A 27,444-nucleotide genomic window follows, 5' to 3' on the forward strand; every position below is an offset into this window, starting at 1 on the left:
TAGTTTATGTTGTCTGAAAACTAAGTATGTTTGCAGCTTGGAATGTGCATCAAAAGCTTATTCCTGTGCACCAATCAAAGGCCGCCATAAATTTTAATTCAATATTATTTATTGGTAAACTCTCTGTTGTAGGACAAAGGAACCGGTCACAAGACTTAAGAAGGCGAAAGTCCAAACCTTCCACTGCCGAGTTCCACGACGTACCTCAGATCGACAGCGACGGCTAATAAGAATCCACTTCCCCAACCCCCACCACTTTCTGGAATCTCCTCCGACTCTTTTCTCCCATCCTCCCTCCCCGCACACACACACACACACACACGCACACACACACACACACCCCTCCTCCCGCTTCCTCCATTTGTCTCCAAGCGGATCCTCTCACTTCCCAAATCCTCCAATCCCAGAAACCCTAGAAAAATCTTAACTCGTTCCTCGGCCTCGGCATTTCTAATCACGACGCCCCAACCCCACACTCAAAAGCATCCTGTCTCCCTCACGCGCCACTTTCCTTTTTTTTTTTTTTCACCTCTGCCTCCACCCGTCGCTATAAATGACCTAAGGGTTCCATCACTTCCTCTTCCTCGCATATGACCAATTCCACCCCTAACCCCACCCCTTCTCCTTCTCCCCTTCCCCCTAAAGACCACACTCCGGACTCAGCGGCGGCGGATGCGGGCGGCAGCGGCGGCGGCGGAGGGGGAGGAAGGGAGATTAGGGTTTCGGCTTCCGAGGCGGCGGATGCGGTCGGGGAGGTGGAAGGGGGAGGAGGAGTAGAGAAGAGGGCGGAGGAGGGGGATCAACCGATGGATGTTGGCGGAGGCGGCGGCGGCGGAGGAGGAGGAGGAGATGGAGGGCCTCAGCGGTCGCCGGCGACGGTGTTCCGTATCAGGCTTAAGCAGCCGCCGGCGAGCCTCCGGCACAAGATGAGGGTCCCCGAACTCTGCCGCAACTTCAGGTCCCTCTTCCTGTTCCTCCTTTGAGCGTTCCTTTCTAGGTTCATTATTTTCTTGCTTTTGGAGGTTTAAAGGTGCAAAGTTTTCACGATTGGTTTTGTTTCCAGTGCGGTCTCTTGGTGCGGGAAGCTGAACGCTATTGCATGTGCATCGGAGACTTGTGCGAGGATACCAAGGTCCTTCTGTTTTTTCAATTTTTTTGGTCCAGCAAGTTTCTTTTTGTTTCTTTCAATTGGGAAACTAGCTGAATTAATAGAATAGGAAGGAAACTTATTGTGAGAAGTCTGAGTTTACCTTAGTTTCAGGATCTAGGAGGCCTAACTATCTGATTGTTAAATCTTGCTCAACTATATATTCATCTTAGATACCTCAGCTGGCGTAGCTGCAATAAGTATCATATCATCCATTTCTGTGGGTTCTTAGTTTCCTTGTTAAAGGCCTCGAGTTTTGGAACCAGAATATAAGCTACTGCTTGGAGCAGCTTAATATACTATCATATAACCTGTGGACAAATATTTGTTTCACTACTTGTCTATGGGTTTGCCCATGAGGTTACCTTTAATTAAATATCTATATCTATAGACTATATTGTGGTTACAGTTAGGATGGTTCAGAGTAAACCTGTTTATAATTTTCTCTTCAGATTTTGTAGATTTGCTATGATTTCTTGATCTATTGATTCATCAAGTAGCATTATTTTCTTAAGTGGCTTACCAAAAACATGGGTCCACGTAAAAACAGAGGTACAACTTAGAAAGATTCAGCTGAGGAGAAACCAGGAAAACATCACAGGAAAGAGGCAGGTTTTATTTTTCTTGGAGTTGCTGCTTTTCTCTGTGCTTTAGAGTGAAAAAATTCTTAAGAGCATACACCATAAGTGATCAAGTATTCGAGTACAACTTTTACTTATTGGTATAATTTGAAATGGATTTGCATTATCCTTGAACTCCGCATATGCATTAAGCTATTCATTAATTTTATACTTGATTGAAATTTGAAGCTATAGGGTGATAATTTATATTTTCTTGCAACTAATGCAGTTTTATAATTTTCCAGCTCAAATGCAAGTCCTCCATTTTGGATCCCCATACATATTCTGAACCCTGAGAGACCAACAGAATGTGCTGTCTTTAATGTGAGAGCAGGTAAATATTGCTGCAGTCAAGAAATTTTTAGTGTTGAACTTATTCAGCAGTTAAAGAATACTGTGAAAGTTAGTGATTTGATGAAGCTGATATATTGTCTATCATCATGTTTTAATTCTGCTTAATTTGAGGGCATGTTATATGCTGATTTGTTTGATAGGTCTGAGCAATGTGTGTCACTTTGCATTCCTTTCTGTATTTGTTTGTCGTCGCATCTTTTAAGATGGCTGGATCATTTCTTTTTCTTTATATAATTGTGTTTTTTTTTTCTTGATTTTTTCTCATAGAGACAGACATATTATTTATGTACTTTCTTTACTTATTGACAAAAAAATAAAATAAAAATCTTTCTAATATGAGGACCAGACTATCGTTAAGTCTGGGTGATGTTTGATACTTCATTTTTTCCTACTTTCCTCTATTACTTTATTCTTGCTCATGGGGTACAAAGTCTTAATCATGTATGTGTATCAAGTTTTTGGAATTTGGTATCAGGATCTGGATTGGCCCCCAAAAAAATGATACATATCGGAGTTTTTCTAATTACATAAGATAATATTATTTAAAAGTGTAAAAAAATGTCTAAAAAGTTAGAAAATATGACAAAAAAGTAAGAAAAATTCTGTGCAGCCTCACCCTCCTCGCTCTTTCTTCCCTCCTCTCTTAGAACAACCGCTCTCTGTTATTGTAGCAAAAGGATTGCTGTAGTAATAAAGATAAAGATTGAGAGAGGAATAGGACAAAAGAGAGGGAGAAAGAGAGGAGAGGCTAGAGAGAGAGTTGAGAGAGGGAGGCCAGGGGGCTGAGAGAGAGAGAGACATACCCGAAGTTGATGGAGGTTGGAAGTTGGAGAAGCTTCGCCGAATGTCGATGGGGCTGAATCAGCATTGTATTGCTTTGTGGCGAGTCGGATATGACCAAGGGATCCAACCCGTTTAACTTAAAGGACCGTATTGGGTTACGATTGGCCGGATATAGATTGGGTATTGGCCGATTTGGCCAATGTTTGATCGATTCTAGTTGGATGACTGGAATTGTGCTAGGATCGACCCTGTCTTTCATAGCATGCGTTGATTTTTGGATCCATGATGAAGATAATGGGCTTCTGTAAAGAATGGTTTATACTTGTTTGCTTATGAATGGATCCCTTTCTTAGAAATGGAAGAAGCTACAGTCAACTCAAAATTGAGTAGGCCAACTAAGGAATGAAAGATCTATATAATTGAGTATCAATGTGATATTGAGCATTTTATTTTGTGCATAAAGACAAAACAATGAAGAGAAGTCTTGCACAAGGCCAATGGGCTTATGGTAGTGCGCTTTACTTTTTTAAAGAAAAGGTTGAAATTCCAATTATCTTATCTAGGCTTTCACTTTAAATATCTATTATACTTTACAACTTTCAGAAGCCTATCCTTTCACAAAGACTTAAATTCCGAAAATTGATATGCCTAAATTTCCTTGACTTTCATCTAACTTTTAGCTTTATACACTTAAAATAAAATAGCATAAGAAGCAAATTGTGCCTTAGCCTAGTTAAATTGGTATTGTAGTATACATTCTAGTTATAGTATGAAAATTATGTGATATGTCTTCTTTTTATTATCACTTCAAATGTTAGGTTAGGCTATTATATGGCATCCCAGATGTCTATATTAATTTGAGTGCTTAGATGCATCAATGACAAGCTTAATTCACTTACCACTTGCGTTTGTAATTCTTTCTTCTGGATTTCAGTTGATACTGATTAGATCATCTATTGAACAGATTCTCCACGTGATTCTGTTCAGTTTCTTGAATGGTCTCCTAGGTCTTGCCCTCGTGCCTTGCTTGTTGCAAATTTCCATGGGAGAATCACTATATGGACTCAACCTACTCAAGTATGTTATCTTACCCAGTCAATTAAGCCATCTGCTCATTCTCTATAGTCTATAGAATTGTAATTGAGAGGACTTTCTCTGAAATGCATGCCTATTTTCCATTGTCACCTATCTGGCTGATGTTTAACAGTATAAGGAAAAAAATGTCCGCAATGCAATAGAATTTCTATTGGATTGGTCCAACAGATGCACTGTGGCCCTCAAGGTTTAGTGCAACTGTGTATTTCCCATTTTCTCTTCATGTCTCTTACACCGTGGTGCTTTCCAATTGAAATAGGGCCCTGTTAATCTTGTACGTGATGCCAGCTGCTGGCAATGTGAGCATGAATGGCGACAGGATCTTGCAGTGGTGACCAAATGGTTGTCAGGGACAACACCAGTATGCCACTTTGCATCTTGATTTGTTACTTAGTAAATTGAGTAATGCTTCATATTTCTAATGAGATTATACATCTTGGTTATGTCAAATGTGGATTGCTGGCTTCTTTGAACGAAGGATAATGTATCTTGTGCAGGCCTCATTAATCAGCAGAAAAAAATAAATTTACCTAATAGGGGAATTAGATAGTTTACTTATCTTTGAAAGTGTCCAAAATAGTGTAGTACTGCTGAAACTTTCTCCTACTTTCCTATAATGTTCTGTAAGTTTCTGCTGCATCCTTCTAGATTCCTGATGCTCTGCAATCTGAAAAGAAATAGAAATGACGATGTCAAATCTCTATGTTCTCTCTTTCACAAATGAATTTGTAGAGACTAAAGAAATCACAGTGTAATCAGCTTTTGCAAACAAGGCAGTGATGTACATTTCTGTAGCCTTGCAGTAGAAATTACGATTTACGAAGACTAGTTAGCAAACCTCAGGTTTTACAAAGGAAAAAAGTTATCTTTTGCTTTACATGCTAGAACTGATAAAAGCAGAGGAAGGCATTACTACAATGTTTCATGTTCATGTTGTTGCCTTAGTCCAGAAGCTGATAGCAAGATATCCAAAAAACCAGTTAAAGAGGGATGCTGACATCAGAATCTTGTGTAATATGGTGCAAATAAATTTGTCCATCTATTGTGCCTGCATAAAAAAATCTTCACCTTTTCTTTTGCGTACAATCCAGCTTTCCCAAGGAAAGTAATGCATATGATTTTGAAAATTAGTTCTAGCAAGTAGCAATTTTTCATTGTGGTCTAAATCAGCCACCACAAGGTTTTTGGCACTGATGTTTCTGATGCAATTACATCAATATATTAACAAAAGCATGGGAAGAGATTTGCTGATGTTAAGGACAGGGGTTGGTGGACTGGCAACAATCAACTTGTTTTATTAAATCGTTGATTGCAATTTCCCATCTTGTATTCTCAGAGGAGGCTAAAGTTTATGTAGGAACTTCAAAGTGGGGAGCCTCAAAAGTTGAGTACGAATGGGAGGCAATATTATCTGTGAGTGGTATGTACGGATTTCAAATGGGAAAGGAGTGCTGTAGGGATTGGAAAGAGAGGAAAAAATGAGTACGATTCATATATTAGGCAATGCTCAGAATTATAGAACATTGAGAGTTACTCGATTTGCTTACCAAATAAAGTTGAGTTGAACCTTCCAGGCCGTGCCATGTTTGAGCACAATCCTTTTTAGCACTAGTTTTATTGATCCTCCAGGTACTTAGAGGCTAGTGGTTTATGATGAGGATTTCACCATTGAAACTCAATGTCTGTGATTATGATTGTTACCCAAGTGATCACAATTTAAAACAGCATTACAAGTATCATCTTAGGTTTTACCTAAGTTCATTTATTCTTGTAACTTTTTATGCTTCAACTACTTGCACGAGTTTTGTCACAAAAGTTCAGAAGGTGTTAGGATGCCATTAAATTCTCGGTAGTTTAACTGTATATATTATTACTTGATCTTAGGCTGAAAATTTTCACTTAAGGAGTGGAAATAAATTCTGTGGTACTTTCTAGATTAGTCTCGCTAATTATGCTTTGCTTGTTAATTTCAGTATAGATGGCTTCCGTCAAACTCAGGCAATGAACAGCCAGGTCAACAAGTATCAGCGGATGAGTTGTGGTTAGGGGTGAAATGCCACTCGAATCCGAAGACATTCGAGGAAAGGTTTCTTCCACAGCAATCCCAAACTTTAGGTTGGTATGCCTTCAACAAACTGAACACACTGGTTCACACACAAAAAATAGGACAACTAAAAGATATATATATATATATATATATATATATATATATATCATAAATAGCTCATTTTTTTGACGCAATCTCTTTATTGCAGTGAGATGGCCAAATGTTCTTTGTGTTTGTTCAGTTTTTTCATCTGGTTCTGTCCAGCTTCACTGGGCGCAGTGGCCTTCTCAAAATGGGGTGTCAGAAAGATGGTTTTCAACGAGCAAAGGACTTCTAGGTGCTGGGCCGAGTGGCATAATGGCTGCTGATGCTATTATTACTGAATCTGGGGCTCTGCATGTTGCAGGCGTCCCGCTTGTTAATCCTTCTACAGTAGTGGTTTGGGAAGTGATGCCAGGTGCTGGAAATGGTATTCAGGCAACTCCCAAAACAAACACATCTAGCAGTATTCCCCCATCTCTAAACCCTCCCTGGAGGGGGTTAGCTCCTTTAGCTGCTTATCTGTTTAGCTTGCAAGAGTACTTGGTGTCTGAAGGAACGGAAGGGAAGAAACAGACAGATCAGGAGATCATAGATACTGCTTCTATCCATTGTTCACCTGTTTCTAATTTTTCTGCGTATGTCAGTCCTGAAGCTGCTGCCCAATCTGCTGCCACCACAACATGGGGTTCTGGAGTTACTGCCGTTGCTTTTGATCCTACTCATGGTGGATCAGTAATTGCTGTTGTCATTGTTGAAGGTACATTTCTAGTTTTCTACTATTCTGTGTTTTAAGTAAAGAAAAATAGTATATTAATTTAGCCTCTTAGTTAAGCTCCCAAAACTTATATTGCAAGTGTATGACTAATGAATAGAAACTTGTAAGACAGTTTTCTAAATTGAAGTTGTTTTTCTTTGCTTTTTTTTTCATAACTGCTTAACTTTAGACGATTATTTTCATGAAACTTGTTGATCAGATTTTTCGCAAGAAATTTCTTATTTTTCTATTTCTGGTGTCAGAAAATACTAGTTGTTCTGGCATCTATCTGTGTATTCATTCCTATTCTATGAGTGAATCATATATCAGTAAGTGTTTCTTACACAGCCAGTGGTAGTCAATTTAATCTTCTTTCTCCCTGCAGGGCAGTATATGTCTCCATATGATCCTGATGAAGGTCCTTCAATTACAGGGTGGAGGGTTCAATGTTGGAAATCTTCTCTTCAACCTGTTGTTCTTCATCCAATATTTGGAAATCCTTCTTCTAGTTTTGGTGGACAGCCCCCTATGCAAACTGTTTGGTCGACAAGAGTTAATCAAAGCATTCCACCAACAGATGACCTTAGAAATCCTCAAGCATCTGCATCTGTGCCAACAGTGTCAGATGAAAGAAATTCATCTGAATGCAGTGTGGAGAGGGCAAATAGGCTTAGCTTTGATCCTTATGATCTGCCTAATGATGTTAGACAACTTGCCCAAATAGTTTATTCTGCTCATGGTGGCGAGGTTTCTGTTGCTTTCCTTCGAGGTGGAGTACACATTTTTTCTGGGCCAGATTTTAATCAAGTTGATAGCTATCACGTCAATGTTGGTTCAACAATTGCTGGACCTGCCTTTTCACCCAGCAGTTGCTGTTTGGCCTCTGTTTGGCATGATACTGTCAAGGATCGTACCATATTAAAGATAATCCGTGTTCTTCCTCCTGCTATTCCTAGTACCCAAGCAAAGGTCAACTCAGCTATGTGGGAGCGTGCAATAGTAGATAGGTATCCACAACTTTGTGTCCATCCATTCCGTACTACTTTGTTTCAATTTATTCATTGTATGTTCTGTTACATATCTCTGCAGATTTTGGTGGAGCCTATTGGCTGGCATTGATTGGTGGGATGCTGTTGGTTGTACACAGAGCGCTGCAGAAGATGGCATCGGTGAGAAAGTTCTCTCTAATGATGTAGGAAAGATGATAAATGCTTTTGCTTTTGAGCCCAACAATCTGATTATTGATTATGTATAGTTGATCATATTTGTTTGTTATGGAAGGATGATGTTGTTGAGCGAAAATGTGCATCTAATTTGCTGGAAGATGTTTTTTACTTAAATAATTACTTCATCTTCATGCTGCTAATCACAGAAAATTCTATAGGACTTACTGTACTTGTCTTAATGAGATGGTGGTTAGAGTCTTTGAAACGTAGGTAATTAGATATATTACGATTAATGTTCACAGTTTGTCCCATGAGACATTTTTTTAACGTGTTATGCGCTTAGCAAGGTGATCTCCAAGCCTGCTGATTAGGGTTGCAAACACAGATAAGACTGTTGAATGGCAAAAATCCTTGGCTGTGATTCTGATTGGTGAATATATATTTTTGACAAATCTTCAGTGGAGGTTTCTCATGGGCTTTTGAGACTACCCTTAGGACTCTATAAAGTCATTTAACAGCAGATAGAATTTAGTTGGTGTATTATGTATTAGCTGGTTGTCCAAGCTGAAGGATTATTGAAAATTGGATGGTCACTGAAGATATAAAATTATGAATTACTAATGAATATATATATATATATATATATATATATATATATATATATATATATGTACAAAAGTATCTTGTGGTAGGAAAATAATGTAGTAGCATTGCATATTCATAATTATTTATGAATCTTCACGTTGGAGAATTGCCTTAATAATATTTCTGGTGTTTTTGCTTCAGTTGGCTGTTGGTATTTAAATTTCATGATCCTTTCATAAGATGATGGCCAATGAAAGAAAATTTTATGTTGCCTTATTGAAGCCTCTGTTAATTTGTGCTCTCTCATTCTTGAGGAATCTTTTTGTTATGAAGAATACCATGGAAGACATTATTAGCATATATCTGTAAATGAAAATCACATTTATTCACAACCTGAAACACATATCTACTTGAGATTTAAAGCTGTCCTAACCTTGTTTAGTTTCAGCGGTTTAATTCTTCTAGAGTGCTGATTATTCCTCTTTGGTTTAGTGTCACTTAATAGCGTAATTGCTGTGCTGGATGCGGATTTCCATTCTCTTCCAACTATACAACACAGACAGCAACATGGCCCTGTATGTGCTCTTTGCTCTATCTTCAGTATATATATTGGAATTTAATTTTTGTTGGTCTGTACCCATTGGAGAACTTTTGAGTTCATCAAATTATACGTAATGGGTTTAAAAAATTGGATACTTCCTTTTAAAATGATATAAATTTTCTGTTAAGTGTCAAAGTTAAGTTTAAATGTTCCATAAGTTAGTTTAGCTACTTATTTGGATAAGTGCAATATATAATTTCATTCTTTGTATTATATGCTGAGCTATCTATCAACTTCTATAGCAGCATCATCACCCCTTTATTTCATATGAGATGGTCTATTCAGAAAGTCTCTTTTCTAGATACATCTCTCGATACACCAAACTGAACATTGGTTTTTAGGCTAGATGTCGCATCTAGAAATACATCACTAAATAAAACAAACAAAACAGGCACTTAAATTTAGGCATCTTATAAAATTTTAGGCTACTTATTTGGATAAGTGCAATATAGAGTTTCATTCTTTCTATTATGTGCTGAGCTATCTATCCATTTCTATAGCAGCATCATCACCCCTTTATTTCATATGAGATGGTCTATTCAGAAAGTCTCTTTTCTAGATACATCTCTAGATACACCAAACTGAACATTGGTTTTTAGGCTGGATGTCGCATCTAGAAATACATCTCTAAATAAAACAAATGAAACAGGCCCTTAAATTTAGGCATCTTATAAAATTTTAGGCTACTTATTTGGATAAGTGCAATCTAGAGTTTCATTCTTTCTATTATATGCTGAGCTATCTATCAATTTCTATAGAGCATCATCACCCCTTTATTTCATATGAGATGGTCTATTCAGAAAGTCTCTTTTCTAGATACACCAAACTGAACATTGGTTTTTAGGCTAGATGTCGCATCTAGAAATACGTCTCTAAATAAAACAAACAAAACAGGCCCTTAAATTTTAAGCGTCTTATAAAATTTTAGGCTACTTATTTAGATAAGTGCAATATAGAGTTTCATTCTTTGTATTATATACTGAGCTATCTATCAACTTCTATAGCAGCATCATCACCCCTTATATTTCATATGAGATGGTCTATTCAGAAAGTCTCTTTTCTAGATACATCTCTAGATACACCAAACTGAACATTGGTTTTTAGGCTAGATGTCGCATCTAGAAATACATCTCTAAATAAAACAAACAAAACAGGCCCTTAAATTTTAGGCATCTTATAAGATGCTTAAAGTCTAAGCAGTTAAGGCACCGACCATCAATCTATGTGGCAATCCTACGTGGCACTGGGAGTGCTACTTCCATAAATATTTTGAACCATTACTACTAGCGGCAGTGGCATGCTATACATAATTCATCAGTTGGGAGTAGGATTTATTTTGAAATCTAAATACATAACTTAATTGGGGGCACTCAATATTTTAGGTCAGTTTTAAGTGAGCTTGAAAGAGTATACTTGAGAATGATGGGGATTGAAAGGCTAATATGCATAACAAGATAGGTGGTGAAGCATCTGGAAATATTAGACCTTATTGAAGCATTATTTATGCCTCCGGTGCTTTATGGCTTATGCACTTTATGTATGACATTATGATATATGCCTATCTAGTGCTTTGTATATAAGTATATATAATTTCAGTTCTACCATAGCAAGAACAAGAGCAGTGAATGTAAAATAAAGTAGACTATTTGTGCCTTAATCTTCTCATTTAATTTATATTACCTCTTGAAATGTAAATAATTATGTTGCTGGAACACTATAGTATTGACTGCTTTTATTTACCCATGATTACTTAAAGTGCCTGATTAGGGCTGCTGTTTATTATTTTTTCTTTTAGTAATTTTCTCTGTTGCATATATTTAATGTAGTGCTGGGTTTTATGCAGAATCTTGATAGGATAAAGTGCAGACTTTTGGAAGGTACAAATGCTCAAGATGTCCGGGCGCTTGTTTTAGATATGCAAGCAAGATTGCTACTAGATATGTTGGGTAAAGGAATTGAGTCTGCTCTTGTAAATCCTTCAACTTTGTTACCTGAGCCTTGGCAAGCTTCTGGTGAGACATTATCTGGCATTGAATCTGACAAAATGATAGTTGAACAAGCTTTAGTATCAAGCATCCAGGTTTGTATTACTCAATTCACTTTCAGCCTTGTATAATTGTTAACATCGTTAGCTAGATGCTTTCCTTATCAATTTGCTCAGATAGCATGTATTTCGTAAGCCTAAATAGTGTGTCTGCCTATCAATCTCCAACTAGGACCAATCAGATTTGTCAGATCATAGGGTTAAGAAGATAAAAGTAGTACAATACTATTAGTCTTAACTCTAGTGTTGATGCCTTAACATACGTTATTTTCATCTCCATAATGAAGTCTTCCCTCTTTTTCTTTATCCTATTTCCCCAGCTAAATTCAACTGTTTTATCTGTCACATAAAGATCCATACATGATTAGATACTCGTAGTCTCGTACTAGTAAAATGCAATTTTCAGTATTTGAAGAATTTAGACTCATGGTTCTTATATCTTCTGTACTCCAGTGTTAATGTTAAGCTGTGTTAATTCAAGAGGTCTTATGTGTTAGTGGGCATGATTTTGACTCATAGAAATACTTGGCTTCCTTTAGTTATTCTGTGTATTGCTTTCTTTTGGTCTCTCCCACCAGGTCAATGCATCTTACTGATCCTCATCAATGGACCTTTGAAGGAATATAAGAATGTTTTAGGACTATATGGCTCACAAGTAAACAATTATAAGTAAAGACTGCCGCTGTGTCCATCTCCTCACCTACACGCAAAAGAGAAATTGATGACAAAACATGCAAAAGAATGCAAAAGGTGAAGTGAATTTTAGCTTGGACATTTGCGTCATGGCTATGGGCCAACAGAGTTCTTCTATATTAATTCCTATGTCCTCAGCAATTCTCCCATTCATATTAAAACAACAGAAAAAGATGCTAGACGGAGCTTATTCTAAAGCAAGTTCTTGTTGAGTGTAACGTGTTGAGTAATTCATGGGTTGTCAAATAATTAATAAAAGTTGCAAAACTATAGGTCTTCACCCCTTCCCTATTTATTCATGTGTAAATTTTGACAAAAGCATCTTAAATTGTGGTTGTTTTTTCAACTTAGACTAACATCTCAAACCGTTCCCTGGAATAGCATACTGTTGCTAGGTGTTTTCAACTTCATAAAAAGCCTCATTCAGGGTTAGGTAACCAGCATTTCAATAACCAAATCAAAGTCAATTACAGTTAATAAGTATGGTAGCATGTTGTTATGTCCATCTAATTGTTGTCTGAAACTGACTTGTGTGCTTAGGGACAAATTCTTCCCTTTCTCTCAGTGTAGTAACCTTTATCTTCTAAATATGTTTTTAGTCTTTTGGAACGAATATGCCAGGCAAACTTATTTCTCTCCCTGTGTCAGGTCACTTAGTATCTGTTTGGTTCGAAGGAACATCTTGTTTCCTGTGAGCTATGGTTGAGCTTCTAGCTGGCTGAAAGCATTTGATTGATCTTTACACACTTCTGTGTAGGTTTTAAAGTGTCATTTTTTTTAATGTCGTTTTCCTCAGATAGCAAGTTCCTTGAAATCAAGTATTAACATCCAGTTGACTTAACCTTTTAAAACTGCCGTCACATAAGTTTTGCCTGTGTTTTGGAATACTTGAATGAATATTCAGAAGGGAAAAGAAATCAATTATTCTGATCTATATGTCTGACACTCCTTGGTTTTTTGTTTTTGTTTTTCTGAATCTTCAGTGCCTCAATGCCCATCAATAGATAAAGCATAGTCAAGCGTAGCTGATGTTCTTTTACATCTTGTATGCCTTTTTACATTTTTATCTTGTTATGAATTTTGATATATTGTTACTATGGTGAAGGAACTTATACTCCATCTTCTCTGTTGTAGTTCTATTGGAAATTTCTTGCACTTGGGAGTCTAGAAATACTCCTTTATGAATGGCATTCTACAAATCATATCCGAAACCTTCTGCTATTATATGACATTTTAGCATGATCTCTTTTTCTATTCACAAGAAGGGTGTCTGCTAGATTATTAGTGATGTTTCCCCCTATTTTAATAGTAACTCAGTAAGGCTTCTCACCGCACACCCTATGGTCGCAGATTTGACTTATGTTATCAACCTCTTATAAATCTGGACTTGAACGTGTAGATCCTGCCCTTCTTAGAACCCACATCAGTGAGACTTGGGAGCATCGTGCATTGTGGACTTTACCCTTCTTTATTGAAAATAACAATAACAGAATACTATATTTTCTTTCTAGTTAGTTTCATAAAACAACGTACGCCAGTGATTAATTACACAGTTTCACAATCTTTCCGGAATAATACTTTATGACTAGTATTTCTTCTCTTAGTCTGTTTATTTTTAGAAGGATTTTGAATGACCCCCCTATACTTGGCCAGTGACAAGGAATTTGACTTCATAGTATTTGACTTCACCCCGTCTAATATTGTTTATCGTTGACTCATGCAAAAAAAAAAACATGTTACCTTCTGTACAAAATGATTTTGACATCTAAACTGTGCTCCAGGCATATGTTGATGCTGTTCTTGATCTTGCTTCACACTTCATTACACGCCTACGGCGTTATGCAAGTTTTTGCCGTACTTTGGCCAGTCATGCTGTAGGAGCTTCTTCTGGCACTGGTAGCACAAGGAATATGGTGGCTAGTCCATCCAATAGTTCTCCATCACCATCAGTTAATCAGGGTCAGTATATATATATTTCTTTTCTTTTTATATAATTCTCCTTTTCCAATTATTAAGAATCACTCGTTATTTTTGATGGAGTTGATATCTTCAGCAACCTTAAAAAATCTTACTGCTGTAATTTGCACTACCCTTTCTGGGTCATATAGAAAAAGGTGAAATTGGTGTTAGTTGCTCTAACATAAGAGATGACATGAAGTAGTATAAAGGTTTTCAACTTGAAGTCCTCGGTTGAAATTTACTTCCACTGAGGTTGATTTTGTTGTTGTTGGTGGTGGTGGTGGTCCGGGGTGTAAATGAGCCAAACTCAAGTGAGATGGGCCTAGCTCGGCTCGGTTCGGCTCGACTCAAAATGAGCTGCATAAGGTTTGCTCGAGATCGGCGCCTCAAGCTCGAGAAAGCTTGAGCTCGGCTCGATAGCTCGTTAGAATTATGCCCGTCGGAGAGTCGAAGTGCCTAATGGAGGAGTGGCTGATGAAGAGCTCTGCCAAAGTGGATTTGCGTCTGAATCTATTAAATAACTTAAGGGAGGAGAAGCCAAAGTGGACTCTTTGAAGTAGGTTTTGCAGCAAAGGTTTGAAGATGCTCCCATGGCTCAAAAGAAGTTGGGGGAGAACTGAGAAGAGATGTAGAAAGGGATAGATTTCTGTCGTTTTACCTTCCTCTCAAGGCATGGAGCTCAAAAATGGCAATCTTGCTCCTTTCCAAGTACTCACCTCTTATCCTTGCTCTTGTACTCACCCTCGTTGCTCCATCCTATGATGCCCAAGAAGACAAGACGCCCTTCTCTTTCTTGTTCCATCTCTTCAAGAAAATACTGATCTTTGCTTTCGAGATCGCTCTCAATGGAGGCTTGGCCGGTGGAGAGTTGAAGTGGTCATCGGGTTGCTCAGCCAAAAGTGGATTTTGGAAGAGGATTTGATCTGAATAGATTAAAGAACTAAAGGGAGGAGAAGCAATCTGAGAGTTTTTAAGATTATATATTTCTTACTATTCGTAGGATCTAAGATTCAACGGTTTTAATTAACTCAAATTATTATATATTATATATGCATATATTAAATATTAAAATCTACAATGATTGAGCCAAGCACGAGCGAGCTTGGTCTGGCTCGACTCGACTCGATTATTTCTTCGAGCCTAAAAGTCGAGCTTTGGTTGGCTCGAGCTGAGCTCAAGTGACTCGAGGGCCGTCGAACCATTTTGACAGCCCTAGTTATGGTGGTCTTAGAAGAATGTCAGTCTGAATATTAGTAGTTGCCTATTACATATGTACAATATATTAGATTTGATACTACATTGGTGAGAGTATCATACACTAGGGAACAATTATGCCTTGTTTGGTTTGAGATTAAGCTCTGAACTCGATTAGTTAGTCTCATTTTTAAGTATTAATTTTTTTAAGAGTAAACTTGATTAGATATAAAAAAGAACAAAAATATTTGGTCAGTGAACCAGTTCAGTGTGGGTCTTTAAACTCAAAGCAAACAAGGCTTTTTATGCTAGTATCTGAACTATGAGGTTATATATTAATCTGCTCCTTCATTTGGTGCGAACAGTAAGCTACATAAGAGATATGACATTTTTTCCCAGCATATTTGTGACTGTTTACAAAACGTATAGCCTTTTCCTTCTTGACACAAAATCTACTACTTAATGTCCTGAGGCTTATTCTATTTAGTGCGTATCAGTCAAATGCTGCAGTTACGGCCCTCCATGAGTTAGTTTTAAGAACAGACTATTGTTACTTTATTCATCCGATTTCTTGACAACTGATAAATTTGAGTTAAATTCATTCATAATTATCTGTTCTTTCCCCTTTTTTTTTCTCTTATTTCAGTTCTATTTCACTCTCTCTGTTAAAGAGGACAAGGCAATAGTGCATTGCCTTTTCTAATTATTCTAGTGCTGTAAATCAGGTGCTCAAAGTGGAGTTACAAGTGCCACAGGAAGTGCTCAAATGCAAGAGTGGGTACAAGGTGCCATTGCTAAGATTAGTAACAATGCTGATGGAGCTTCCACTAGCACACAAAATCCAATCAGCGGACGATCATCGTTTATGCCAATTAGCATTAATACAGGGACTTTTCCTGGGACACCTGCTGTTCGACTTATTGGAGATTGCCATTTTCTTCATAGATTATGCCAACTACTACTCTTTTGTTTAATTTTTCGGCGAAGGCAATCACCACGATTTAATGCACAGAAGAATCCTGATCCTAATTTGCAAAAGGTACAGCCTTCTATTGCTAATGGGAAGGTAGAGGACAGCAACATTGTAGCAAGATCGAATTTAGGGGTTGCCAAGTTGGAGGAAGGCCAGGGCATCCGTGCTGGACAGGTAGCTCTTGGAGCAAAAGGTCTTGAAGAAGGGTCTGCAGGCAAGTCTATAAGATTAGGATCTGGAAATGCAGGTCAAGGTTACACGTCAGAGGAGGTAATGACTTGACTGGTTATTTCTCCTTTTATTTAGCAACATGATGTGAGATTTGTGGAAGCTTATGATCATTGACTGCAGATTCAAGCGTTTCTATTAAAGGACATTCTAGATTGTGAAGAAGTTCCTATTGATGTTTTACATGCCTGTATAAAATCTTATACTAGAGTCTAGCTGCCTTTCTTCCTCCCTTTTTGGTTTTTGTACTTTTTTTTGCCTACCAAAATGATATTGCTAGAAAGCTGTAGATTTAGGTGTCTGAATATTTTACTCCTTATAGGATGCAAAGCTGTTGTCAAATTATCTTAGTTGCTGGTTCGGGTGTTAGCATTTTGGGTTGATTATTCGAATAAAGGAGTAATTATGTGACTGGAGACAGCAGTGTTTCTTTTTGAAGCGATGCATTTACCCAACATACACACATAAAGCAGGCATACAGTAGCATATGTAATGTATATATATCCATATATGTTTGTGTCCATATGGTGAATAAATTAGAAATAGTTTAGGAGCAATTGAAGTTGTGCTAGATCTAATTGAGACCTTATCTCCTGTCGGATACTTTTGGAACATTTATAGTTTTCAATGCTGTTTTCAGATGCCATCTTACAAAGGTTGGTTGGATCCATTTAGGGAAAAATTGACTGTAAAATGATCTTACACTTTTATAGGTGAAGGTTCTCTTCCTCATATTGGTTGACCTCTGTCGAAGGACGGCTGGCTTGCAACACCCTTTACCTGCATCTCAGGTTGGTGCAAGCAATATCATAATACGACTTCATTATATTGATGGTAATTACACTGTGCTGCCTGAGGTCGTAGAAGCATCACTCGGCCCTCATATGCAGGTATGTGGTTCATCTGGATGCACATGACTTTGTTACTTGGATTATGCATTCTATTGCTGTCTGATATCAGGTGTTAGATCTTTGCAGTGTAGAACTCAATTGCTGTCACTGATTGTCCTTTTTCTACTTCCAAATTATTCAAATTCTTTTGTACTCCCATTTTTTTATTCACTTTTGAATGTTGTTCACAATTTAGATATTATTTTGATTTTTATTTTCGTTCTGTCTGCAGAATATGCCTCGTCCCCGAGGAGCTGACGCTGCTGGGCTTTTACTTCGTGAATTAGAACTACATCCTCCAGCTGAAGAATGGCACAGACGTAATATGTTTGGTGGGCCCTGGTCGGATCCAGATGACCTTCGTCAATTGAAGTCAAAGATAAAATTTTCTGGTTCTTCGAACCCTCTATTACCTAATGTAGAAGAGAATTATGATGATTTTATTGGAGCTCAAGGCCTTTGGCCAAGGAAACGTAGATTGTCTGAACGAGATGCAGCATTTGGTTTGAAAACTTCGGTAGGTCTGGGATCATATCTTGGTATTATGGGATCTCGAAGGGATGTCATTACTGCTGTCTGGAAAACAGGTCTAGAAGGTGTATGGTACAAGGTATGTCCAAAATGTTACTATGAATTCCCCTGCCCTGAAATTCTTTACCACGCTATATCTAGTAACATGAATCTTGCATTTGCAATCTTAGCATGCATAAACATCAAGCTGAAACCAGTTAACGCAATGTTGCATGATAGATTTAGTGTCCTCTTAATTGCCACGACGGAAACTTGAAAGTATATATTAGCAGAAGCTCAATTATGTTTGTATATTTTCGGCGATCTTTTCACTTGACTAAATAAGTTGCCAACTGTAAATGTCCAAATTGCTACCTTGCAGCTATTTATCCACATTGCAGCCATTGTCCTTTGTCCTCTTTCTTTTGACAAATTTCTTATGCGTTTCATCTAGAAATGAATAATGAGTTACACTCAAAGTACAAGCTATGTTCCAGATCAGCACTTCGTTCATTTAATAGCCACAGATTGGAGGACTAATATGAGTTATTTCCATGAATTACGTGGTTTGGTAATATATATCATTTTCTTCTTGTGCAGTGCATAAGATGTTTGCGGCAGACGTGTGCATTTGCTGTGCCTGGTGGTACAAATCCGGCAAATGACCGTGAAGCATGGTGGATCAGCCGGTGGAATCATGGCTGCCCAATGTGCGGCGGGACATGGGTTCGAGTAGTTTGAAGCTTGCTCGACTGGACTCTTTGCCTTTGTTCTGCTGATTATTCTCCATTACTTGGGAGGAGTACTTTTGTTCCTATTCTGTGTATATTGTTAAGTTAGGATGTGCATGTATATAAAGAGACAGATGACATTCTTCTTTTTCTTAATCCAATATGTACGCAATTCAGAGAATTTTCAGCCGAATTCATCCAAGTTTGACCGTTTTAAAATATTGTGCCCCAAGTGAACCTCTTATTACAAGGTTTTTGATGTGATTATGTAGTATGCTGCTCCATAACTTCCGGAACTCATTAACCAAAGCTGAAATTTAGTTTAAAGATCATAAATCTGAATGTTAGCCGTGATACAGCAGATTGTCCATAGATGCATAAAAAGAATTTCTTACGAACTAAGGCTTGTCTTTCAGTAAAGCTGTTTACAAGGACTTCTCATTTGAGCAGTTTAAAACATAATCATATCATAAAGGACTACTTAGGTTAGGATGATATTAATGAGATTAGGAAGTAGTACGTAGGTATATGGTTAGAATACGCCTGCCTAATAATGGTTACGAAGAAGATTATTCAGTCCAAAGCAGAATGCTATTCCACAACTATCACTTCCGCTCAAAGGTAAAAAGAGAATTCCTGGAAACGGAGATGTAACACAATAGGAAACATAAATGCTACAAATTCTCATATTGTAAGTATCTTGGACAAGAAGTAAAGTTAAAAATAAAACAGAGAAACCACCACATCATAGAGGTCGTAGTAGGTCTAGTACTGGTTACTACTAGAGAACAATGACTTCTTCTTAAGTTGCCGTTGCATGCCTTGCAAAAGAATAACAATCGAGTCCATCTAATATTGTGTCATAGGAAATGATGTCAGGCTTCACTCCATTTCCCTGCAATTTTTTTTAACAAATACATAGCCTCATCCATTCTGTCAGTCTAATATAAGTGTTAATTAAGATGTTGTAAGCACTAAGGCCGTCGTCTACCATCCACTTCACTCATGGCGATCTTCTAGAAAACAACCGTGCATCAATGTACTATACATACATAATTTATCCTCTTTCAATCAACACACCGAGTATTACATATATATACATATATATATATATATTCCTTGCATCACCACCATAAAATTCCAATGGCATCCTTCCATTGACCAAAAGAACAAAAATCCATGGATAATTTTACTATAGGTGACAACATCCGGCAAAAGACCCTTAGCAATCAGATGCTCAGGCAACTTGAGAGCCTTTGTCCATAGCCCTGGCCTCGCACAATATACTTATAATAATGTTATATGTGATGATATTTGGCTCACCTCCCTTTTAGAAATCATTTCCTCAAACAGCTCGAAAGCCCTGCTCACGTTTCCTTCTACCCGGAGGTCGCCTGGCATTCCATGGAGTTATCTCAACGGAGTATTCCTTTTCAGATTATTATAAGACATGGTGTTTTTTTGAATATTAATTGGAATAAACATTGTTACAAGGTCCTGCATGACAAATTGTAGTAACAAACCAGCTTATTACGCAATGTTCAAAGGTCATCATGCACCAGATATATTTACACAATAAGTTTCAGTTTGTTTGCGGGATAAAAAAAAAAAAAAAAAACTTATTCTGAAATATTTTTAAATTTCTTGATAAAATAATGTTTAATTATGATAGTTAAAATAAAGGATAAAAATAAACAAGTTAATCTTATTGCCCTTTTCCTAGTTTCACATAAATAAATATTTGTTAGTTCTTGGAGAAAGATAGGAAACAAGTTAAAACTAAATATAAATTATAGTTTTAGTTTGCAGATATTATATTATCTTTGAATAGTTATTTTTACAATTCTTGGCTAAAATATAATATAATTTAATTCATCATAATTTACACAATAGAAATACTATCACAAATAAACATCCCATATTAACACATTTTTCCCTTTAAATATATCTTAATATATTACCAAGTATATTATAGTCACATTACATGTTCAACTTGAATCTAGACTATTAAATATATAACCATAGTATAAATAGTACATAAAGAAATGAGGGCAAAAATTAGTCATTTGTGTTTTGAAATAAATGGTTGAGATATTCGAAAACTTTTAACTCAGTTAAAACCTAAGATAAAGATATCTGGAATAAGGAGATTTATTTTATTTTCCTATTCCAAAAGCTTATCCCAAATAACCTGCTTATTTTCACCCAACCAAAGAGCCCCTAAGAAAAATTAAAGCAACAAATACAAAAATAAATCTCTATTCCATTTACTAGAATCTATTGGCAGTACTCATTTTTCATTTTGATCCTCAGTCACCTTGAATTTGAGAACTTTGTGAAGGTGCGCAATGGGTTTAACCTTCTTGGTTGGAGCTTGATTTGGATCAACAGTGCATTTCTCTTTGGGAAGATTTTTATCAGAAGGTTCTGTCTCAGTGTTCATCACTGCAGGCGGGGCCCCATCTGATAAGAAGTAAGAGAGAGTCATATCTCTGTTCCTGATTCTGTACAAATTTCATGCTACACCACAGTAAGGGAGTCTCTTAAGATCATGTTTTGAAATCCCAATGACATGGTAAGAGAAACAAGGTATCTCATGCAGTAGAAATAAGATCGACTGATAACTTCCTTTGTGGTGAAAACACCTATATCGATAAATAATAGGTGTTATAAAATCGCCAAATTTTCCAAAAGAACAATTCATATGTGACATAATTATTTATTTCAATTGTACTCATTTGCCAGTGGATATACCAAGAATGATTAAACTTCATCCGGAAAAGCCGTAAATTTACATCAAGACAAAAATGAGAATGAAAGATAATATTGCAATTGCAATTTCTCAAGGAAAATCAATTACCACTTTCTGAAAAGACATAGCACGTTCCAATTGTTTCTTGGTACTCTCCAATCTGTTGCAAGAAAATTACAAATGCAACTTTAGTTCATCGATAATCTAAATTCTACCATAAAGATAGAGCCAGTACATGATAGCAGAGTAGTTCAGGCCTTCAGGGGCCTAGAATAGACATCAAGCAGCACCGAGGGAAGAAGGAATGACTAATTAGATAGAAATTTTGGAATGCACATGGTAATGCTAAATGTCAACAGTTCATGTATGTGGCATCTTATAAAACATGGTTCTATGTGGCCTTCTAACATGTATTTTTCCTGTCAGCTTTGCTCTTTTGTAATCTATTGAACTCGAGGATCCACCTGGTGCAAATTTACATACAACCAAGTGATTGGAAACTAGTAATAAGCTCTGGAGCTTCAGAAGAGAACTCCTCAGAGATCCATGTAAGAATATAAGGATATACCATGCAGATTTCCATGCAAGTTATGACTCTGTACAAAAAGGTTTCTACTGACATGGCTGTAGACAAAAGTTGTTCCATAGAGGTGTTTTTGGTGGATATAAAAAATTTCACCCATTTTGACTTATACAATTTGCCGAAAGATTCATCCAGTTCCTATAATTCTCTGTAAGCAAGGACTGATAAAACGGGAAGTTCTTGCAAAAAGAATTAAGTTCTCACCAGCTTCAGTTGATCACCGATGACCAAAGTTGGATTCATCGTGTTCAAACCCTGCATACAATGATGAAACAACTTTTACTAAGCCAATGCAATAGTCTTAATTAAGTGACAGACACGAGTAAGAGAAAGACATTGGAATGAACAGTGTATTTCTTTATAACCTCTTGATTTACCTACTGAATCAAGAAACTGATCAATAGAAATAAAGGGCAACAAAAGTTACACTGCAGTTTTACAAGCATCAACAAGCCCTTTACAAACTTTACACAATTTTCATAGGTTCATGTCACCAGGAAAGAATCTACCTAGAATATGCACCAGTTAACAATTAAAAGGATATAAGTGGAAAAGCAAGAAGGCAATTTCAGCAATCAAACTTAAAATAAAAGTTCTAAACTTGCACACAAGCACTCTAAACAGATATCAGTTAATCCAATTAATGATCAAAAGATGGAGTAAGTACTAAACTACTTAAAACATGCACACTTACAGAGAGAACATAGGGAGCATTTGCTGGAATATCTGCAGAAACATAAATGTCATCCAAATCAAGTAGGACATACTCTTCTTCATTCTCCGATTGCTTATTTCCTTTCATGTTGATACCTTCCATTTCCTATACATCGACCACTACGCAATTTTGACCTCCTCTTTTCTGATAATATTAGCATATAAAACTCACTTGGTATCAGAGGTAGAAGCCGACTCCCTGCAACGAGTCGCGAGAGGGGAATCACGAGGCAGCCGGTAAAGCTTTCGTCGGGGTGGGGGGGAGAGAAGGCAGTGGGAAAAAGCTAGGGCTTGTTTGGTTCGAACTTAATAAAGTGAAGCTCAACTAGAAATAAGCTCGATCGAGCTTGGTCGCTAATAAAAGTTTGGGCTCGATCAAGCCCTATGTACCGAATTCTACTCTCGTTTCGCTCTGCTACTTCCTTCGTCCCTCAGTTCAGCTACTCCTTCTGGGGACTTGTTCTTATTTTATTTCCTCTTTGTTCTCTAGTTTGATTCTTTCTGCAGTGGAGAACTACGTACGCGATCAGAGAGGCACTGCAACTGTTCGACGAATTGCTTGGCGCCAAGAATCCGATGCCCACCACCGAAGCCTTCAATCTCCTTACTGCCGTCGTTGAGATGGAGGGCTACCTACAATTCTTGAATACATGATTGCTAAGTTTAAGATGCCGGGTGTTGCCTTAGCAATCATCTATTCTTGCTAAGGACGCCTTTAGAATGTCCAAAGAGATGGTAGATCATGGTCTTTGTAGGAGTGAAGCCTCTCCTTCATCGCAGCCAAAGTGGTAACTGGTAACTAGTAAGGGGAGAGAGGGAGTAATTTTGGGCCTCTAATGAGCCCACTTCAAGCCTTAAACGAGTCGGGCTCAGTGCAGGCTTTAAACGAGTGAGCCCACTTCAAGCCTTAAACGAGCCGGACTCAGTACAGGCTTTAAACGAGCTGAGCTGAGCTGCTAGCAGAGATACGAACTAATACATTAAAATCGATTATATATATATATATATATTATGCTAAAGTGTGTGATATTGCAAACTGTAGGAGAGAGTATGCATCAGAGAAGCCAAAGCAAAACTGGAGCAAGTACATCAATGAAATACGAGTGGATGGCAAAGGGGAAAACGAAGCGGATGACGCATTGAGTTGGTTCGCAGCGGACGGCACCTAGATGCGCTCGTCGTCGTTTTGGTCATCTGAGGTGGAGAGACGGGTAAAGGCACGGATTTGTTCGGGGAAACTTGGGATCAAAGAGGCACTCTATATGTTCGATGAATTGCTTGGCGCCAGGAATCCTAGGCCATCCATCAAACCCTTCAATTGCCTACTGTCGGCCATCGTGAAGATGGAGGGCTGCCACTACCCCACCGTCGTCGCTCTCTACAGTGACATGATTCGTGCCGGAGGGATATCTCCCGATGCCTGCACCTATGGAATCTTTATCAAGTGCTGCGGCCACATTAACCGTCCTGACCTCGGCTTCGGCTTCTTCGGATGCTTACTGAAACGTGGCTGCGAGACCGACACCATAATCTTCAACTCGCTGCTCACATGCCTTTGTTCCGAGAAGAAGCTTTGCGACGCAGCTTCCGTGTTTGATAAAATGCCTCAGATGGATTGCGTTCCTGATGTTTTTACGTACAGTATTCTTATCAAGGGGCTTTGCAGGAGTGAAAATAGATCAGGGAGTCAGAGGTTTTGCCAGACAGCTAGCCTTTGTACGGGACACATGGGCAGGGCTCTTGAGCTGTTTGAAGAAATGATTTCTAAGGGGCTTGAACCAAATTTGATCACATACAGTACAATTATAGATGGATTGTGCAAGGAGGGTGCAATGGACAAGGCTATGAATATGCTTGAATCCATGATTGCTAAGGGTGTCATGCCGAGCGTTGTGACCTACAGTTCGATTATCCATGGATATTCTGCTTTGGGTCAGTTGAAGGACGCCATTAAAATGTTCAAGGAGATGGTGGATTATGGTCTTCGTCCTAATGCAGTAACTTATGGAGTGTTGATTGAATTGCTCTGCAACCAGGGCAACACTGATGGTGCACAAAAGTTATTCAATCTAATGGTAGAAAGGGGAGAAAAACCAGATGTTATCATATATACCACATTGATGCATGGTTATTTTGTAGAAGGCCGTCATGATGATGCAATAAATCTCTATAATTCGATGTTAGACAACAGCATCAAATTAAGCCATTATACGTACAATGTCTTGATTGACACTTATATTAAGACTTATAGAATGGACGAGGCTATATCTGTGTTCAATAAAATGCAGGAAGATGGAGAGAAGCCTACCGTCGTTAACTACAACACAATATTACGTGGACTTTGCCAAGCTGCAAGACTAGGAGATGCTCTACTTCTATTTGATCAAATGGTTGGTCAAGGATTATCCCCAGATATCCACTGTTATACCTCTCTTATCTGTGGGTTTATTAGGATAGGGAAGTGGAAGGAAGCTCAAAATTGTCTTACTGAAATGATGAGCAAAGATATTCATCCTAATGTTGGAACATATGGTGTCCTAGTTGATCATCTCCGTAAAGAAGGAATGGTTGTGGAAGCACATAAATTGGTGGATAGTATGAAACAAAGAGGCCTGGAGCCTAATGTATTCATATATAATACCCTTATAGACGGATATTTTTTAACAGGACAGATTGATGAAGCAATGAAGATGTATAAATTAATGCTTTCAAAAGGTCACATACCTGATGCTTTTACCTATGATATATTGATCAACGGTCATTGCAAAAGTGGAAGAAGAAATGAGGCATTAAGGGTTTTTGAAGAAATGTGCAGAAAGGGATTTAAGCCAAAAAATAGCTCTTATAATGTTCTTCTTCATGACTTTTATCAAGTCGGTAATGTTATGGCTGCAAGAGAGCTTTATAGCAAGATGCTCGACAGTGGGGTAAGCCCTAACATTTGTACGTATAATACAACACTAAAAGGACTTTGCAAGAATAGATGTGTTGATGAAGCTCTATGTTTGTTCCAAAAATTATTGTCCCAGAATTATAAACTTGATCTTATATCTTTTAGCATCTTAATTGATGGAATGTTCAAAATTCATAAACCCACAGAAGCAAGGAAGATCTTCAACGCTATCTTCAGTGAGGGCTTGAAGCCAGATGTTATAGCATATACCAAAATGATTAAAGGCCTCATTAGAGAAGGGTTGGTAGATGAAGCAGAGGAGTTGTTTACTGTGATGGAGAAGCATGGCTGTCCTCAAGATTCTACCATTCTTAATACCATTGTTTGCAGCTTGCTACAAAAAGATAAGGTGGAGAAAGCCATCAAGTTCCTCAATAAAATGGTGGCGGGACAGTTTTCTCTTGAATCAAAAACAACTTCCCTTATAATATCTCTGTTCTCAGAAGGTAGTAAGTATCACAAATACATACATTTACTTCCTAATTTTCCTCCATGATGGGCTTAGATTGTCTCTAATTTTCTGAGGTATAGTTTGGTGGTGTTGTAACTTATTTCTAACGTGCATTCCTTAGATACACTAGTAGGATTAAAGAAAAAATACGGTGCTAACTCTAACTGACCAATGCTCACTGAGCTGATATTCATCGACTCTTAAAGATAGCTTTGAGTTGTTTGCTGATTTTCAGATTGGAATCTTTTCATTGTTTGCTGGACTTTGGGAAATTTTAATTTGACGTTCATATCTATGATATCCATGGATTAGGCCAGTCACTAGTTCTTGACATTCCTTTTTTGCGGTACATGAAACTTTAAGGAAAAATCATTGTACTCAAAATGAAATCGATATCCATGGTGATTTCTCTGTTTTACTTTCAGTTGGTGTTCAAGAAACAATCAGAATTTGTTGTTTGGTGAAAGAACAAGCATTTTGTTCTCTGAATTACTTTTTCTGGTTCTAGTTCCTCTTTCTACATTTCAGTGGCAGTGCTAGTCATAGATTAGATCCTGCTTCTGAAGAAAATAAGTTTGTCACAAAGCTTCATTTTGGTTTGTCTATCCCTTGAAATCTACTTATTCTGAATTAGCACAATTTCAGCTTACCAAGGTCCACACCAAATTGCAATTTTTATTTAAAAAACTTAATTACCCTCATAGAAATATAGTTTGATCTGATACTACCATTGATAATTTGGTCACCAATGATGATAGAAGTTTGTTCATTTGAAGAATTTAGTTTTGAATGAAAATTGTAGCTCCCGCAATTTGGTCTGAACCACCGGCAAGAGAGATGGAAGATCTTTGGTAAATTTTCAATGGTAATCTCTTTTTTTCCCCCGCTATGTGCATTCCATTTTGTTGTCTGCTGCAGTTTAGTGTGCTTCTGTGGATATCTACAGCAAACTACAAGTGATCTCTTAGGACCAAGGTATTCCTCCTCTCTCATGGCCAGGTTAAGCTTTTGTCTCTCTGCAATATAAAACTCGCATCTCTCTCAAGAGTCCACTTTGAACGAAGCCGGAACAACACTGGTATGTATGCTTGTTTATTTCTTCTGCACTTATTTCTCTGACGGTCAACTTGAACCTAGTCGACTGTGTACTGTTCTTTATCCAATGCCTCCAATTCAGATAAGCATATAGTCTTGCGACGTCGGTCCATATCACGAGCAGTCGATATTGAACACTAGGTACTCTCGTAATTTTTTTTCCCGAAATTTGCATATAACACCGTACATTTAAGTAAATTACGGTTTAAGTACTACAAAAATATATACCCTTTAAAATTTTTTTTTTTGGTCCATACCCTTTTAAAACTAATACTTTTAATGCTTATTAAAAACCATGTTTTTATCAAACCTAACTATCTATTAAAATTTCATTAATTTCACTATAAAGAAGAGGAAATATCTTTATCTTATTTTATATAAATTACTTTCAATTAAGGGTATCTTTTATTTTATTTTTTGCTTGGTAAATTACTAGGATTTAAAATTATAGTTATTGAAAAATAATGCAAAAATAACGTG

General features: G+C 37.5%; 3 protein-coding genes across 5 annotated transcripts; 2 read left to right on the forward strand and 1 right to left on the reverse strand.

The window, feature by feature from the left end:
* Positions 1-437: 437 nt before the first annotated feature.
* On the forward strand, positions 438-18,635 carry LOC140793614 (mediator of RNA polymerase II transcription subunit 16). The gene is made up of 16 exons (XM_073145190.1): positions 438-958; positions 1,064-1,132; positions 2,013-2,101; positions 3,869-3,981; positions 4,259-4,360; positions 5,973-6,114; positions 6,255-6,845; positions 7,228-7,849; positions 7,932-8,011; positions 9,086-9,168; positions 11,038-11,274; positions 13,713-13,890; positions 15,810-16,327; positions 16,999-17,175; positions 17,408-17,785; positions 18,286-18,635. Exons 1-16 carry the CDS (start codon positions 591-593, stop codon positions 18,424-18,426), a joined length of 3,888 nt encoding a protein of 1,295 aa, XP_073001291.1. The 5' UTR covers positions 438-590; the 3' UTR covers positions 18,427-18,635.
* An 830-nt stretch (positions 18,636-19,465) lies between these two features.
* LOC140793821 (uncharacterized) lies at positions 19,466-23,238 on the reverse strand. 3 transcript variants are annotated; one of them, XM_073145538.1, is made up of 5 exons: positions 22,446-23,238; positions 21,956-22,006; positions 21,277-21,328; positions 20,734-20,879; positions 19,466-19,810 (listed from the first exon to the last, which is right to left on the reverse strand). In XM_073145538.1, the coding sequence occupies exons 1-5, from the start codon at positions 22,566-22,568 to the stop codon at positions 19,796-19,798; spliced, it is 387 nt and encodes a 128-aa protein (XP_073001639.1). In that variant the 5' UTR covers positions 22,569-23,238; the 3' UTR covers positions 19,466-19,795. The 3 variants fall into 3 exon arrangements, with proteins under 3 accessions (XP_073001639.1, XP_073001637.1, XP_073001638.1); XM_073145536.1 differs by having other exon boundaries at positions 19,775-19,913; positions 22,446-23,157; XM_073145537.1 differs by lacking the exon at positions 19,466-19,810 and having other exon boundaries at positions 20,552-20,879.
* Positions 23,239-23,403: 165 nt separating this feature from the next.
* Positions 23,404-26,293, forward strand: LOC140793822 (uncharacterized). Its single transcript, XM_073145539.1, has 2 exons — positions 23,404-25,392; positions 25,565-26,293. Exons 1-2 carry the CDS (start codon positions 23,635-23,637, stop codon positions 25,604-25,606), a joined length of 1,800 nt encoding a protein of 599 aa, XP_073001640.1. The 5' UTR covers positions 23,404-23,634; the 3' UTR covers positions 25,607-26,293.
* The last annotated feature ends 1,151 nt before the right edge of the window (positions 26,294-27,444 follow it).

This window comes from Typha latifolia, chromosome 8, assembly GCF_019914945.1.
Source record: "Typha latifolia isolate L0001 chromosome 8, TyphaL0001v2, whole genome shotgun sequence".
Taxonomy (NCBI): domain Eukaryota; kingdom Viridiplantae; phylum Streptophyta; class Magnoliopsida; order Poales; family Typhaceae; genus Typha; species Typha latifolia.

Coding starts and splice junctions, on each gene's coding strand:
- LOC140793614 (XM_073145190.1), top strand. CDS start 591: ATGACCAATTCCACCCCTAACCCCACCCCTTCTCCTTCTCCCCTTCCC. Junction 4,361..5,972: donor GGTTGTCAGGGACAACACCA/GTATGCCACTTT, acceptor TGTTAATTTCAG/TATAGATGGCTTCCGTCAAA. Junction 16,328..16,998: donor AAGGTTACACGTCAGAGGAG/GTAATGACTTGA, acceptor ACACTTTTATAG/GTGAAGGTTCTCTTCCTCAT.
- LOC140793821 (XM_073145536.1), bottom strand. CDS start 22,568: ATGGAAGGTATCAACATGAAAGGAAATAAGCAATCGGAGAATGAAGAA. Junction 22,007..22,445: donor ATGCTCCCTATGTTCTCTCT/GTAAGTGTGCAT, acceptor CATTGTATGCAG/GGTTTGAACACGATGAATCC. Junction 21,329..21,955: donor TCGGTGATCAACTGAAGCTG/GTGAGAACTTAA, acceptor TTCTTGCAACAG/ATTGGAGAGTACCAAGAAAC.
- LOC140793822 (XM_073145539.1), top strand. CDS start 23,635: ATGCGCTCGTCGTCGTTTTGGTCATCTGAGGTGGAGAGACGGGTAAAG. Junction 25,393..25,564: donor GCAAGATGCTCGACAGTGGG/GTAAGCCCTAAC, acceptor ATAAACCCACAG/AAGCAAGGAAGATCTTCAAC.